This window comes from Rhinichthys klamathensis, unplaced genomic scaffold (assembly GCF_029890125.1).
Source record: "Rhinichthys klamathensis goyatoka isolate OS25496 unplaced genomic scaffold, OSU_Roscu_1.1 h1tg000176l_1, whole genome shotgun sequence".
Lineage (NCBI taxonomy): Eukaryota > Metazoa > Chordata > Actinopteri > Cypriniformes > Leuciscidae > Rhinichthys > Rhinichthys klamathensis.
In genome coordinates this window covers 7588610-7606474 of record NW_026606705.1, presented here as the reverse complement: position 1 = coordinate 7606474, position 17865 = coordinate 7588610, and the positions used below count along the sequence as shown (strand labels likewise).

The 17865-nt window shown below is 38.4% G+C and overlaps 1 protein-coding gene across 3 annotated transcripts in view; it reads left to right on the top strand.

Moving 5' to 3' along the window:
• The window catches only part of phf21b (PHD finger protein 21B), a 53466-nt gene extending 38850 nt beyond the window's left edge, over positions 1-14616 (top strand). For all 3 annotated transcript variants that reach the window (XM_056260352.1, XM_056260351.1, XM_056260354.1), the window contains 11 exons: positions 2737-2829; positions 4602-4946; positions 5101-5226; positions 6928-6979; positions 7459-7535; positions 7622-7676; positions 7941-7963; positions 10260-10418; positions 10736-10802; positions 10893-10996; positions 12628-14616. In XM_056260352.1, coding sequence (XP_056116327.1) covers positions 2737-2829; positions 4602-4946; positions 5101-5226; positions 6928-6979; positions 7459-7535; positions 7622-7676; positions 7941-7963; positions 10260-10418; positions 10736-10802; positions 10893-10996; positions 12628-12891 — 1365 coding nt within the window. In that variant the 3' untranslated portion in view covers positions 12892-14616. The remainder of the gene's footprint in view (positions 1-2736; positions 2830-4601; positions 4947-5100; positions 5227-6927; positions 6980-7458; positions 7536-7621; positions 7677-7940; positions 7964-10259; positions 10419-10735; positions 10803-10892; positions 10997-12627) is intronic.
• Positions 14617-17865: the final 3249 nt, after the last annotated feature.

Genomic DNA, 17865 nt, shown 5'->3' with positions numbered 1-17865 from the left:
GTCAAGGGAGTCGAAAAATCAGTTAAACATTCACAGGATCCCTTATTTAAGGCTACAGCACAGCCTCAATGTCTTACTGCTTTTAGAAAAAACAATTATATAAAACAAAACACTTTTTTTTTTTTAAAGAAGACCATTTTGGAATGTCTCACTTTCTCAGCTCAGGACAGTGTTTGGTTCTGGTTGACCGTTGACATTACAGAGCTCAAACCTCTCACGAGTCTTTATTCGTCTTTTCAGCTCTGCTGTTTAAACTTGAAATGGAGTGTTTAGTGCAAATGTAAAAAAAAAAAAAAAGTGAAATTCAAATCCTACTTCCTGCCAGTGATATCAAATTAACTAAATAACCATTTTGTATCATTTCTTTTAAATCAGTTATTCACATTTAAGTTACTTGTCACTTGGAGTCACTTTTGGAGTCTCAAAATATATGGGAACATGTCTCAAGAGTAAATTTTTATATATATATTTTTGTTGTTGTAATAATTTATAATACATTTGAGTGGATTACAAAATTATGGAAGCTCGTTTCCGCCAAAGAATATACAAAAAAAGTGACTTTTTTTCTCACATTTGCGAGTGATATAAATATAAATAAATGCGTGATATAAAGTCCCAATTGCGAGTTATAAAGTCAGAAATGTGAGATATAAATGTGCAATTCTGAGGAAAAGGTCTTTTTCCCCCCTCAGAATTGGACTATGTCCATTGGCATTTTATATATGGAATTGTGAGATATAAAATCACAATTGCAAGAAAAAAGTCAGAATTGCGAGTTTACTGTGTATCTCACAATTCTGAGAAAAAAAGTCGCCATTATCTTTTAAATTGTTTTATTCAGTGGCGAAAACAATCTGATATTTTAGTTATTAAATATATTTTTTAAATACATTTTTTATTTTAAAATATATAATTTTTAAACTTATATAATGATTATATTATCATCAATAAGTGAGAGACCAGGTTCATTTAATTGAAATGCTTTCTGGGAGAGCCTATCTCGGCAAAGATAACTAAAACCAATTTGCTCATCCAGCTTGTTATCTGAGGGGATGAAAATGATGGCAGCATCTGAATATGCATACTTCCCTGATAGTAGATGAAAAGAGTAGTATGTCTGAATTCACAGTATTCATAAAGCAGTAGGCAAAAAGTACCCGGATGACCTACTTCTACTTCCATTGTTTAAACAATTTTTTGTTGTTGTTTAATTGCTGTATAGACCTTATGCACCAGAGAAACAAGCGCGCTGTCATCTTTAGAATATTGTCTTTGAACTTCCGTTTTTGCGGTCACTCTGTATATTTCTATGGCATCGCTGTCGAGGAGTAATTAGCTGGTGAAGTGGATTTACTTATTGTAGAGTTAACGAAAGTTATCATGAGCATTGTAATGTTTATCATAAGCATTGTAAACCATATGTCTTAACAAATGTCGACCGGGATTTTTTTTACAAGCCGTTCATTCATACCTATGCAAGATCGCTGTGAAAATACAGACCGGAAGTCAAAAGACAACGAGCTCAGCGCGGAAAAGGGGCGGGGCTACATAAGGTCTATATCGATCAAGATACATTTTTTGTTGTTGTTTAATTGCTGTATAACGGGCCAAATTGGTTTTAAAAACATCTGTAGCCGTTTAAAATTAGAGGCAACCACTTGCGTTTTAATCACAATCCAAACGAAGATGCTACACATGTAGCATGAGCAGTTGCTTTTGATTTAAATCAGATTGCATAATTTCAAGACTTAGAGCAAATACAGAACGGTCTGACTTTACCTGTGTGAAATTGTTACATAAGACACACCTGCACAAAACAAAAACAGGACTGTATGAAAATGCAAATTCACTCTCTGACAGCAGATGGCGCTTATGGAAAAGAAGCATTTCTTTGGAACTGCTGTAAACAAAGCAGATGTGCTTATAAACACTACTTTATATGGAGGAAAAGAAAATGCCATCAAAACTATTCTGAAGACAGTCAGTTCCCTTAAGAGATACATTCATACAAACCCCCACCTCAATTCAATATTTATATTTGTATTCCCATATTTCGCTCTCCTCTTTGCGTCCGTCTTGAGCGTCTTTATTAAGCCAAAATAAAACAAAAAAACTGTCCGGTTGCCGATCCTGTGTTTGGAGCACAAACCAGCATCTCTTCAAAGTTGCCTAATACAATCTTTATCTGAAACAAAATTACTTTCTAAGGGTGATTTACTCAAATCTGACCACTACTGTGTTTAGATCCAAACTATAAACCTTTATAGTTGAACTTCTGTGATTAGTTGAATGTTGGTAATATAAAAAAAAGAAAGAAATTGTACGGTTGAATGTTTGTTTCATATGCAGATTTGAATTTTCAAACGATTAGTCAGATTTAAGAGTTTGGATTAATCATCCACTGATTCAGTGATTTGTTCTGACCAATAATTGAGTTAACAAACTACCTCACTAAACCGAAAGTCATCACCTGAATCACCACCTCATGACTGACTCAAAATTTGCCAAGAAATGAGTCCTACCGAAGAGCATGTGCATGTACCAGCTTTTGAGTTCATTTACTGAAAAGGACATGATGAAAGTGAATCTGGCTTTTCTGTACTGTTTGGCCGGTTAGCATGAGCAATAGATGATGTAACTACACCGTTACACATCTTTTCTCATCATTCTGTCCCTCTAATGTCTGAAATGATTGCTTTGCCTGTCTCATTACACGTTTCCTTTCCTCTCTGCCAGATGTTGGGAGCCCTCACGGCGTTCCCGATAAAGGTGCCTCACATCAGCTCTCTGCAGCGACTGGCAGGACACTCACCCAGCATGCTACCTCAGGTACTGCACAACACTAAAGCAAACCTTTTTACATTTACATGCCACAAAGTGCCTTATTAATTATTAATAATAATTCTATCGGACATGTTTAAAACATTCTAAAGAAATATAAGAATAAACCGCTGTAGCGACTCCTAACAGGAGCAGCTGAAAGTGAGAGGGATTCATAGCAGTCACTTTTATTTCAATTCGTAACAAGGCCATTTGCGCGTGTAATTGAAAAAGTGCGCTGTACAAGCACAGTGGCCTATAATGGCTGACAGGACAGTTTGTTTTTCTGAGGTGAGAGACTTTTTATTTCGTAAAAGGTTTGGAAAATAACATTGGAATAATGACACTGACATATAGCCTGACAACATCTCATCTGACCGCAGATACTGAATCAGGACAACGCGCTTTTCTCAGGCACTCTTTACTTAAGTGTTAAGTAAAGCTTTCACACACGTCTTTCAAAATAAAAGTCTTGCATCAGAAAAACATAGAATTATGTCTGTTGTTGTTGTTTCTTTGACTGCACACTCTGCGACCCACCAGTTCAGAAAATATTCATTCTTTGAAGGGATATGCATTGTTAGTAACTATTGAAATAACTGAATTAATAATTGGTTAAATAATAAATTGAATTAAACTAAAAGTTAATGCTCAAATTAATTAATACAAAAATTAATACACAATTCATTGTTCTTCTGTAAAAATTGCTGGGGCCTTCAGGGGGATTGTTTTAGGCCCCCTGTACTCCCATCTTTCCCCCTGCTAGTGGCACCTACTAGAGTTCAAACTGAACAGTCAGCTGGTCGTTTAGATCTGCCACTAGTCAATACTTTGTGTTGGAGTTGACTCTACACATGACAATGGCAGGAGGAAAATTCCTCTGTCATCAGCTTTGTATAGAGATTGATTGCTCACACATTGCAGAATTGGACATTTGCACACACATACTGTACACATTAATGTGTATCAATGTGTACATATCACATTCAAACGTATTTATTTGTGAAAATAAGATGCACCATATGCATGTATAAATGTAAATATTATGTAATGCATTTGGGTTGTATTGTGATTATTACAGTTTTGAGTGTAATAATCAGGGGCTGGAATGTAGTTGCTGGAAAGATTAGTCTTTTACTTAGAAATTTTGTCACTTACACTTGTTAGTCCACATCACATGGGCATACTAGGAGTGTATTTACTTGAGAGTTTTCCGGTGTAGAGTTATGAGTAGTTGGGACGCTCAATTTCAGTTGACCGTTTTGTTTTGTTTTATTTTCATTTTAAGGTGTCCTTGTTACAGTGGAATTATACATTTAAGTACTGAGTAATATTAATTAACAGCATGTATTACTGTAGTCCGAAATTCTTGTTCGAAATTTTCACACGGTAAAAAATAAATACGACCTCACGTTGTGTCAATCGCGTTTACACTCTGCCTCAGAATCTTTAGTCCGTCATAAAAAAATGCGTTTTTCGCATCCGTAGCAAGCATTTTGAGAAGTGTTTTGACAATTCAGACCCACCGAATGATGAATACGAAAAAACGCATACAAAAAATGTCGGACTCTGCAAGACTGTGGCCCTCCAGGAACTAAGTTTGCACCCCTGGTTTCATCTGAACCACCTTGAGCAAACATTACCCAAAAGCTAACAGAAACTAGAATTGAAAGATTGAACGATTTCATTTAAGAGATGAACATATTTTAAGCCAAAGCCAAGAACCACCTGCTGCTGGTGTCCGCTCAGGGGACTAAACTTTGTGCTCTGTCTTTCTTTAGGTTAGGCCAAAGACCCTCATTCCAGACAGCCTTCCCCACAGCCCATGCCGAGAGCAGCAGTCCAGTCAAATGCTGGTCGTGCCGCAGAGCATGTCTGTGGTCAGCCCAAAAAGCCAAGGCGCATCTTTGCCAACTGCCAACAGCACCTTCAGTCACGAGCGACTGTCCAGCGGGCAGGAACAGAGTTCCTCATCGCCCTTGTGTGTGCCGAGTGCGTCCACAGCGTCCGCCAGCCCAGGGGTGGCATATGCCATCATCTCTGCAGCCTCGCCGGCCGCCCATGGGGTGTCAGGAATAACTGAGGCCATCAAAGTGCAACCGTTGATTTTCAGCCCAGACAGCAAGGTCTGAAGATCCCTTATCACCTACTTGCCTAATAATGCTCAGCTTTGAGCTTCCATGATGCTGCTGTCAGTGTCACTCTGTGGCGAATAATACATTTAGATGCCCAGAATACTGTTCAGTTGATTTGGCTAAGAGGTTTAATGTGTGCCTGCAGGTTATAATCATTCAGCCACAGATTCCCAGCTACTGCAAGAGTTCTCCAGCTTCACAAAATGACAGTCCTGTGAAGGAGCCAAGCCCTGACCCCTCGACCCCAGCCAAAAAGCTGGAGGATCCAGAGGTACACACACAACTTGTCTTGACTGTTAGCACAAAGTCTGGTCCACATTACAGGTAATTCTTGACAAGAAGAGATTGACCTGATTGGCATGGAAAATAACCAATTACTTCAGTATTGTAGTATTCCAGACCTTAACTAAAGTCTGTGTGAAGTCCGAGTCCAAAACCATATTTTCTATGACTAGTTAAGACCAGGTTGTTTGAGTCCGAGTCCAGGCTGTCCAAATTCTCCTGAAAGTGGGGTGTTGGTCTCGAACTTGAGTCAGAGTTTGGTCTTGTCTGGACTTGCCATTCATTTACAAAACTGCTAGTCCTATGCATGGCCATTCTATCGCAGAATCACAGTTCATATATGTGGATTTGTAAAATTGAGTGACTGGTTCTTAAAAACTGATCATTGTAGAATTTTGATACCTTGTAATTGTAAAGTTGCATGTGGCCAATTAGATTAAGAGTTTGCCGGATCAAGAAAATGTCAGTTTTGAGTAGGGCTGCCCCTGACTAAACTTTAAAAAGCGAATAAATAAAATGTATAGCAGCAAACTGAAGCACTACAACAATATGGACAATTAGGCTATACCTGACTCCCCATCGCTATTTTTGTCCTCCAATCTCAGTCTTCTCATATTATGAGAAAGGAAGAGTAGTTTGTCCACATTGTCAGAGAGAAGTGAGCTCTGTGTCTTGAGACACAGAGAACAGTGAAGCCGGCCTTTGAGAAGATGCACTATGATGGCATAGACGTGGAAGTTAAAGACCCCCTGTGGTGAAAAACAAGTTTTTAATGTTGTTTCTATATCTATGTGGTGTTTTTAAGACAAATTATGTGCAAATTCATGTCAACACCATTGGTGAGCATTTTCACTCTAAAACTGCAGTGAAAAAAAAGTCTAAAAAACACGGTTTGAAATTGATGATGTTTCTTGCATCACAAACTACCTTGTTACCAATCCCACTACATGGGGGACGGGTTTTACCATATCGAAGCAGGGGAATCTCAAGAGAAGCCAGGGTATCCCGGTATATTTTACATATTACCACATAATAATAATAATAATAATAATTCATTACATTTATATAGCGCTTTTCTAGGCACTCAAAGCGCTTCACATGGAAGGGGGAATCTCCTCAACCACCACCAATGTGCAGCATCCACTTGGATGATGCGACGGCAGCCATAGTGCGCCAGAACGCTCACCACACACCAGCTTACTGGTGGAGAGGAGACAGAGTGATGAAGCCAATCAGTGTATATATATATATATATGGGGATGATTAGGAGGCCATGATGGACAGAGGCCACTGGGCAAATTTGGCCAGGATGCCGGGGTTACACCCCTACTCTTTCGAAAGACATCCTGGGATTTTTAATGACCACAGAGAGTCAGGACCTCGGTTTAACGTCTCATCCGAAGGACGGATCTGTCAATGCGTGACTGCCAATTCCTGTGGAGTTTTTTTTTTTGTTGACTAATCGACTAATTTAAATTTAGTCTCTTCTCGTTGACTAACGTTTAGTCAACTATTAGGGGGGCAGCCTTAGTTTTGGGTGCATTATGAATCAGACAGTCAGTGAAAGAACTGTTGCCAGTGTTCGGCAATGTTGTCAAGTGAAATTAGTCCAGAAGAGCAAGACTAAAGTTAACATGGAACATTGAATACTGTTTAATGTATTAACTTAATTAACCTTTCTGTCCTACAGAAAATTGCCTTCATGGTCGGGCTAGGCCTGGTCACTACAGAACACTTGGAGGGTGAGTTATGTGTAAAATGGAGATAAATATCAATACATCATCAATAGACTGACATTTTGATGTCAAAATGTATTTTATTGTTAAGGACGTTTTGTGGTGCTGTCTGATCAAATTAAAAATAGTTTTAATGATGGTTAATTGTTTTGATAGTAATTATCTTGTTAATTAATATGTTTAGTTAATTGAAAAAAAAATGCATTATTCATATCGGGGACAAAAACCCCCACAATCAGTCAATATTAGTGGTGTGTGTTCATCTGCTGCATGACTGTGTTTGAATTGGTTTGAAATACATACCAGTTCAAATTCCAGTTCCATCATGTGTGTTGTTGCGAATTACCTTCAAATTCATATTTGAAACAAGCCAATTATTCTGAATTCTGCTCAACTCTGAATGAAACAATGAAACACAGAAGCAAACAGAATCTGAGATCTGTTGGGGTGTAAAGATTCATCATAGATGGTGTTTTTATGTCCAGAGATCCAGAGTAAACGGCAGGAAAGGAAAAGGCGAAGCACAGCTAACCCTGCATACAGCGGACTGTTTGAACCAGAGGTCTGTCTGCCAGTCAGAATTCCTTTAAACAATCACTTCATTTTAGGACTGTTCGTTTGTAAAACATCTTGTATCTTGCTTTTCAGCGCAAACGACTCGCATCCAATTACTTGAACAGTGGCATGTTTCTGTCGGCGAGAGGTAAAATAGATTTCTGCTTCTGTCAAAAATGAGCTGAAAAATAATGCATGGGAAACAGAAACATGTTTGAACTGAATGAATTAAATGCGAAACATTCACCAAGTGCTCACGTTTGAATTAGTTGTTTAACCGGTTGTTAAACCAAACACTCACTGCTTTAACTTGCTAAACACGTGCCAGCACCGCTGTTAAACTGGAATAACCCTAATAACACAGTCTTGTCAGTGTGACGCTACTAACCTGCTGTCTGCTTTCACATGCTAGACTCTGAGGAGCTTTGCTGGAAGGTACGTCTATACTCTAACATCACTCTGTGTGTGTGAATCTCATGTGGCAAGAAAAGATATAGTTTTTGATGTTTTTGAAATGGTTTAAATATATACAAAAATGACCAAAATATATTATATATATATAGGAAAACATGAATTCTTTCATCATTTGGGCTGCGTTTACACTGCAAGTCTTAATGAACAGATCTGATCTTTTACCATATCTGATTTTTCGTTTTGACCGTTTACTTTCACTTTAGACACGACTGGTATCCGATATCTGTGTTTACATTAATCCCTCCCCAAAATGATTCTGTTGGGGATCACTTTACTATGCGACATGGTTGACCCTCGGGTTTTGAATAGGTTTTTGAATCGGATAGTGTGCAGATTTTTGTGTTTACATGTGTGCAACATCTGTGTCTGTGGAAGCTTGTTTCCGCCACTGAATTAAAAAAATAATAATAATAATTGCGACTTTTTATCTCACAATTGCGAGATATGAAGTCAGAATTGTGAGAAATAAAGTCGCAATTGTGAGATATAAAGTCGCAATTCTGAGAAATAAAGTCGCAATTGCGAGATATAAAGTCGCAATTCTGAGAAATAAAGCCGCAATCACGATATATAAAGTCGCAATTCTGAGAAATAAAGTCGCAATTGCGAGAAAAAAAGATAGAATTCTGACTTTTTTTCTCACAATTGCAAGTTTACATCTCGCAATTCTGACTTTATAACACATAATTGCGACTTTATATCTTGAAATTCTGACATCATATAAACTCCCAATTGCGAGTTATCAGGCCAATTCTTAGGAAAAATAAAAGACTCTCTATTCCTCTCAGAATAGTTTATATCTCACAATTTTGACTTTACAACACGCAATTTCGACTTTATATCCCGCAATTCTGACTTTATTTCACGCAATTCTGACTTTACAACACGCAATTGCGACTTTATATCAATCAATTCTGACTTTATATCTCGCAATTCTGACTTTATATCTTGCAATTCTGACTTTATAACACGCAATTGCGACTTATATCACGCAATTCTGACTTTATATCTCGCAATTCTGAGAAATAAAGTCAGGATTGCGAGATGTAAACTCGCAATTGTGAGAAAAAAAGGCAGAATTGTGAGATAAAAAGTCGCAATTACCTTTTTTATTTTTCATTCTGTGGCGGAAACAAGCTTCCTTATTTGTCAGATCAGATGTGAGTAAAAAATCTGTTTTTTTTTGTGCCAGTGTAAACGCAGCCTTACTGCATTCATGTATGACCTGCATGACCTGTATGACTTTTTTGGTAGAAAACACACACAAACAAATTTACTGTTTGGGTTCTTTATGCTTTAAATACAATTGAGGAAAATTGCAATATTCAGTTCTCGAGATAAAGTGCAAATCCCCCCCCAAAACAATACAAGTAGTTAAGTAAAATGACCATTGCATTCCATTTAATACCATAAAGTCAATCCAATAAAGTCTTTATTTACGTACTTTATTACGTTTTTATTTAAGTACTTTACAAGTCTAGTCAAAAATAATTTAGATTTTGTTTCAGACATTTAAATACACAAGTACTAATTAAAACATTTTTATTTGTAAAAAAAAACATGTTTATTAAAGCTGTAAAAATAATAAAAAAATTGTTTAAACATAATTTGTGTTTTATTCACGTCAGACACATATTGTGTTAATAACTTTCATGTGACACGTTAATGCATTGCCATGGAAAAGGTAACATGATAATAATGGACTCCTTAAAAGGATACTCCACTTTTTTTGGAAATAGGCTCATTTTACAACTCCCCCAGAGTTAAACTGTTGAGTTTTACCGTTTTTGAATCCATTCAGCCGATCTCCGGTTCTGGCGGTACCATTTTTAGCATAGCTTAGCATACATCATTGAAGTGGACAAGACCATTAGCATTTCTAAAAAAAAAATGACCAAAGAGTTTAGATATTTTTCCTATTTAAAACTTGACTCTTCTGTAGTTACATCGTGCACTAAGACCGATGGAAAATGTAAAGTTGCGATTTTCTAGGCTGATATGGCTAGGAACTATACTCTCATTCCTGCGTAATAATCAAGAAACTTTACTGCCGTACCATGAGAGCAGCAGGCGTAATGATATGACGCAGCGCCTGAAAATAGGCTACCTTCCGTCAACACAACGGAACTAAAAACCTATTCAAATCATGCAGAGGGCTTAGTTTGAATATTTTAAATTTGAAATATGTTACATTTTAATCTTAAGAATGGCTGACGACTTGTTGTGTGGTGTGTTTCTGTAAATGTGTGTGACGCAGGAGGAGCTGCAGCATGATGATCACTGTGCAGTGTGTAAACAGGAAGGAGATCTTCAGCCGTGCCACACCTGTACCCGCGCCTACCACCCCGACTGCCTCAACCCACCTCTCAAAACTGCCACCCGGGGCATCTGGATGTGCCCTAAGTGCCAGAAGAAAGTATGACCCTCTTTTCTTCAAACACACATTTTAAAGATCCCAACAGCACAGGGAAATCTGCAATCTATTGATCAAGTCAAGTCACCTTTATTTATATAGCGCTTTATACAATACAGATTGTTTCAAAGCAGCTTTAGAGGGATAACAGTGTTGTTCAGCTGAAGTCAGTTCGGTGTTGTGTTCGATAAACTTGAGTACAACCGAAATCTCTATTTTAGTCTTATGTGGTTATCAAAGTAAATAGATTTCTGTTTTAAGGATATTTAGATATTTTTACTAGAAGGTTGTTTAACCTAATAAGACATTTTCTTTTGAAGGTTTTGAACAAAGAGAACTTGTCTTGGCCACAGAACTTCATCCAGTCGTATGTTACACATAAAACAGGTGAGCTGTCAAACACATATAAATCACTAGCTCTCCTCAGTGATGATGATGATGATGATGATGATGATGATGATGTGTGTGTTTGTGCAGTGAGAGAGGAGGAACGCAGGAAGCTAATGAGGAGAAACACTGAGCTGAAACTTGAGTGTGAACATCTGAGCGAAGAGGACCAGAGACTCTGCAGTTCTTTCTCTGTAAGTAACTGAGCTAAATGGGGCTGGGTTGCCATGTAGAGAACACAGTTTTGATCGATCTTCACTTTAACGATCCCAATTGTGTTTCAACTGCGAAAGACGTCTGGTCAATAAAACAACAATCGATATCGCTTCTAATTGAGTGATTTTGTGAATCAGAATTGATTCAAATCATGAAATCTGTATCAATACCCAGCCCTGGTGCTAAACTTCTCACATAAGTATGTAATGTTGTACTGCTTTAGTTTTTTAAATTGCCATGCTCTACTAGTTTTGTTTAGCGTAAATGTATGTGTTCATGTTGCTGTCACCCTAAATGTGCTACGTAACTTGGTCTTTTTCAAAACAACATTTCTTTTTGTAAAAAAGTACAAGATTTGCAAGATAATCTTGCAAAGTTTGCAAGATTATAAACATTCTATCAGGTAAGAAATAATACATTATAATACCTGTATCTATGTGATTTTAAAATATGATATACCTTTAGAAATGTAACAGGGTTGAAATGAATAGTCTTGAAAAAACTACAGTGTGCTTCTTAGAAAAATAAATTGATCAATGATCAGTTACATTGTTATTTTTTTAAAAGAAGAGACAAAGACTGCATCTGAAATTGCGTACTGTATGATAGGTACGACATTTGATTTGAAACTTACTTTGAGATTCGGACGTACTACATCCACCATGTTGTCATTGTCATGTGACCTACGGCGTCAGTTACGTTGCTTCACTGCCAATCACAAATCCTCTCCTGTGGCCTCATGGGATAGTAAAGTGTCCATCGAATGCACACTTCAGAATCTCGCCAGAAGTAGTAGTATGTCATCCGGGTACTTTTCGCCTACTGTTTATGAATACTATGAATTCGGACATACCACTCTTGTCACATACTATTTTTCACCTACTATACCCAGATTGCAAATGACATCTGGCCCAGTTGTGGCCCACATCTCCCACATTCTTCTGGGCCCCATACCGCATGTAATGATGGCGATGACTCAACCTGGCTGGCGATAGCATACATATCCGGGCCTCATCTGGGCCAACTATGGCACATATGGCTCAGTTCTGGCAGTGGCAAAGGTCCCATGGGCCACACACAGCAAGCCACAACTCACACTAAAACCTGCTTGTGTGTGTGGGCCAGATACGGCCCATATGGCCACTGCCAAAACTGAGCCATATGTGCCTTAGTTGGCCCAGATGAGGCCCGGATGTATGCTATCTGGGTCTAGTAGGCCTATGGAAGTGGGCATATTTGGATATATCAGCGTAACTATTTTTTGAGGAGTTCTTTTCCCAAAAGGACGATATCATCATTATGACAGTTTTATTTATTTTTGGAATATAGTTTTGACTTTTATTAGGGCAAAATAAAATGGTAACAGGGTTGATGCATACCTGAAGCAACTCAGAAAAGATGACCATAGAATAACATTAACTTATCATTCACCTCAGATTAAAAGTTAGCCATTTCTGTACGACTAGCATCACCAAAGAGAATGACAGAAAAAAGGGTTTTCCGAATCTTCCTTCAAACAGATAGTCCTGCCCAGGTCACTATCCAGGTTTGCTGTGTCAGCTGTTTTCAGCAAAATCTAAGTGAATGATTTGAATCTTGTGCTCAACAGAAATGCATTGAGCAGAAGGAGCGTCTCCTGGGTCAGCAGCAGGAGACTCAGGCATCCCTGGAGCGTCTCAAGACTCTGATTCGACTCATCCAGCGCGACCAGATGATTCAAGTGACTATGACCGCCACCACCACCACCGGAGCATCGCTGCTCTCGCTGCCGTGGATCAAAGCCGCGGACAGCAGCACCAGCACCACAGCGCCCACTACTGGCCCCTCCGCAGTACTGCACAAAAGCGTGCTTCAGCCGCAAGGAAACAACTGACCCCGAACCCACACAAACACAAGATCACCACAGACGGTGATATCCAACCGATGTGCATTTTCTTCTGGTAATGTCTTACCAAAAAAATAATGGGAAAATTTGAAAAAGAAAAAAGAAAAAGAAATAAGCGTCACTCGATTCATAAGTATTTTTTAAAGCCAACCACACACAGTGCTCACAAGATTTTTTTTTTTACCCACTGTTTTTTAATGTATTATTTTTCTTGGCCTTAATGTATTTATGACTAGATTACAATGCTGTTGCAAATATATGAAAATAAGTATTCTACATAGAAACATTTCTTATGATGCTTTGCGTTTTTTTTTACTGGGGTTTGGTGTGTGCGTTTCGGGGGTGGTGGGTAATCGTTCACATTTCGTTACTGAGATGGTTAGCATAGTTATAGTTGAAGACAAGTGACATATGAAATGGAGAGCACTGTACATTGATATATCCGAATAGATGCTCGTTTGCATTTTCCGAAAGAACAAAGTTTGCCATAATAATTCAGGTTAAAGCGAGACAGGGAAATGTTTTCATTTTGTTCATTTTGTGTGTACTTGCGAGCGTACAAACATAAAAAACAAACAAACAACAACAACAAAAAATAATTTTTCAGTATTAATAGAGATAAAAGAACAAAGTATTTAAGATAACAACAGAATTTAGCCTTTTTAGTGACGAATTTAGTATTTTCATGCTGATGCCTGTTAATAATTTCAAACTAGTATTGGAGAGAGGGATCGTTGTACATATATGATTTGTATTTTTTATTTTATTTCGGCTGTCCCAACAACAGAAACGAAAAAGGCCATTTGAGTTCTTTGAGTGCCTGATCCCGGAATCCAAAAACGTTTATTTTGTCTCCCCACCATATAAAATATGCCAAAAACCCTGAGTGTTTTTGTACCGTTAACTGTAAAACGTTTCCATCTCATCTTGCTCTCGTCTGTTTTTACTTTTCACTGAAGTGTTGAATCACGTTTTCATTTACTTATCTCACGTCACTCCAAGGATACCACAAGTTGCATTATTATTATTATTATTTTAAACTGTTAGAAGTGAACACTGCCTGATGAATAAAAATAAAGAATTCATATCTAAAACACTCAATGGGGGGAAATAGGAGATCGTTTAAATGGTACTTTTTTTGTGGAGGGAAAGTTTAGCATGTTCATCTGAATGGTTCGTCTTCCTGCGTGGGTCGAAAACAGACGCCACATCTTTGATGAAGTTACAACATTAACACAACGCAAAAGAGCGCAAATAACCATTTGCACACATTTAACGACAGCACCATCATTCTCAACAAAGGAGATCGCAGTAATGAATTTATTTAGTGTTAAATAATGGATAACACCATCTGTGTGTACATTTAAGGGCTAACAAACATGTATTTAACCACAGTCGGAATCATTTCCCCCCCTTCAGTTTGAAAGGAATATCTACTGAATTCATATGCAGCTAAATTATTGTTACACTTGGTAGTGTCTGTCTTTTGTGTAGCATTTCTATGAAGTCTGGATATGTAATGCAATATTGTGTTGTAACACTACAGTTCAGTTCTATATGTTAACAAATGCTTTTGCATAAACGTTTATGATCTTACAATTAATTTTATTTTTACAGCATTTATTAATCTTTGTTATTTATGTATTTTATAAATGTATATAATTGTCCTTTGTTCGTCCTACAATCTGGAATTAAACAAATTAGTTAACTTAACTATAGCTTTTATATTTTTTTTGCTGCAATTATAGGTTAAATCAAGTTATATGTGTGTAGAAATTAAATTCAACCTAGATTAATAAATGTTGTAAAAATTTTCATTGTTAATTCATGTTACCTAATGTTAAAATGTACAGCTTTACTGTAAAGTGTTACTTATACATTATAAAAGTATTTTTGCCAAATTATTGTTTCCACAAATTCTAATACTTATAAATGGTCACACGTTCAAATGCATTAAAACAAGATCAACACAAAATATTATGTTAAAGTATAACCATAAATGGCTATGTATTGTATATATGTATACAGACATCATAAAAAGTGCTGTTTGTTTTTGTTTTCTTGACGAACTTTAAATCTCATCCCACAGAATGTCTCATTCAGGTCCTGTATTGTCATATTCAGAATGTAATCGAATGCATATCATCTGTTGGATTGTTTCGTAACAGTCGCTCCTGCTGAGTACAGACTGCAGACCTAATTATTTTCTTAACAAGCTTCTTTCATGTTTTCCAGTAAAATAGGTACATTTACTTGTTTTCAGAGAATAATTGCTAAAGATTTTTTTTTGTCTTGCTCTACAGCTGTTTAAATGTTTTTATTGGAAAACAAGACAACGCTGATTGAGAAAATGAGTGGGATTTGATGTTATCAGCCCTTTCCATGAGTACATGAATTGTTTAAATGAAACTATATCAGTGCTCTGTTCTTCATATCACTTCCATCTACATTGCGACACGTCCCTGATTTCTGTTGACCCGTTGTGGCCCGTGTTCCTCAGATATCTTCAGATATCCTCTCCGGGAGAAACTGTGCAGTGCTTATACAGATCTATTTTACTACACTCAACACTGCGTTGAACAAAAAAAAAAATTATATTCTTTTATCAAGGAACAAATGAGGGAAGACAAAAAAAATGACACTTTTTTTATTGTTTGCTAATTATGCATTTTGACTTGGCTTGCAAAATTTGACGTGTCCTTTTGCGATGGAGAAGGAAGCAAAGCGAAGGAGATAAGACAACACAGAGGTGTTTAGCTAGATGTCTTTGGACTGTGTTTTTCTTTGTCATTTTGAAGGGGACTGTCCAGTGGATAGTACAAATAGAAGAGTGTTTGTCTTACATATGCCAATGTAGTTTTTACATCATCTAATGATCTATTAAAGTTGATTGATGGAAGTTCATCAATTGTAAGAGTTGTCTTGCTTTTTTGTGCTTTGGAGAATTATGAAAAAAATAGGTACAAGTACAAATTAGGTGGTTAAATACAAAATTAGGTGTTAAGGATGATTACAGATGTTAAGATGGTAACACTTTATTTCGATGGTCAGCTTTACACATTATACTCACTATAAGTATAGGCCTAACTTTGCAACTACATCATCAACCAGTCATGAGAGGATTAGTAGACTGTTTGCTTAACATCTGCTAACACTTTATTTTGATGCTCCTCCAACAGACATTCTACTTACTAGTCAAGTCACCTTTATTTATATAGCGCTTTTTACAATACAGATTGTATCAAAGCAGCTTCACAGTGATAACATGAAAATAATACAACAAAGTTTGATTCTAGAAGGAAATTGCGTCAACGTCCACCTTAAGTAAGGCAGATCAATAATATTGTTGAATATTAAATGTCCCCAACTAAGCAAGCCAAAAGCCAAGGCAACAGTGGCAAGGAACCAAAACTCCATCAGGTGACAGAATGGAGAATAAAAACCTTGGGAGAAACCAGACTCAGTCGGGGGCCAGTTCTCCTCTGGCCAATGAAGGAACAGTGTATGATTCGGGCAGCATTACAAGTCAGATTGGATCGGAACATTTAGAGTATTTATCCATTTCCATCTGTTTGGAAGTCGGAGTCATCACGCCGGTATGGAGACGAGTTGTTGAGGATCAGTGCCGATGGAGAGACTAATATTAGCGTAGACGCCATCCTTCTTATGATGTACCAAGTACATCAGGATTTACGGGACGTGTTCCCGGTTCCGGCTGATCTAAACTATGCAGCCTAATTTTGAATTAAGGAAGTTACAAACGTCTTGAAGCGGAACTTCTGACAATAAGGCCTTAGAGGCCGCCATACTCCTAGTAGAATGAGACCGGACAGCCAAAGGAGAAGGCTGTCCGGTCGACTCATAAGCAAGTGAAATAGCCTTGACCACCCACTTGCTCATTCTTTGCTTGGATGCAGGCGACCCTTTGTTAGGGGGTCCAAAACATACAAACAGCTGTTCAGATTTACGCCACAGGGCAGCTCTGTGGATGTAAGCATCCAACGCCCTAACTGGGCAAAGCAAATTGTGCCTTTCCTGGTCAGCATCCTGAAATGGAGGAGGACAGAAGGCCTGCAGAACTATAGATCGGGCCACATTAGTGGGGACCTTTGGAACATAACCTGGTCAAGGATGAAGGAACGCTTTAACCATGCCAGGTGCAAATTCCAAGCACGAGGGTGCAACCGACAGAGCCTGGAGATCTCCTATTTTAAGAGACGAAATAGCGAGGAGGAACAGAGTCTTTAGAGTGAGAAACCTAGCTGGAACCTCCTCCAGGGGCTCGAAGGGAGCCTGGGAGAGACCTTGGAGGACAATCGCCAGGTCCCAAGTCGGAACCCTAGTGTGCTCAGCAGGCCTCAGCCTCAAAGTGCCACGAAGAAAACGAGATACCAACGGGTCTTTTCCCACAGACATTCCACCCAAAGGAATGTGGTAAGCACCTATGGCTGCCACATAAACTTTTACCGTGGACGGAGATAGACCTGCAGTGAACCGGTCCTGCAGAAACTCTAGCACTGAACCGACCGGGCAGTTAACTGGGTTCAACTGACGGTCACTGCACCAGAAAGTGAAAACTCTCCATTTTAAAGCATAAAGTTTCCTCGTGGAGGGAGCTCTGGATTGTAGAATGGTCTCCACAACTTCGGTTGAGAGACCTGACCTTATGAGCTGGGCCCCCTCAGAGGCCAAGGCCACAGGTTCCACAGTTCGGGACGAGGATGGAATATCGAGCCTCCTGCTTGGGACAACAGGTCCCTCCTGACGGGAAGCTCCATAGGAGGCCCGTTGAGGAGAGACATTAGATCCGCAAACCAAACTCTGCCCGGCCACCGCGGGGCTATAAGAAGCAGGCGCAGATGGTCCCTGCGAACTCTCTCCAGAACTCCCGGGAGCAGAGCGATCGGGGGAAAAGCATACAAACGTAGCCTCGGCCACGTCTGTACCATCGCATCCAGTCCG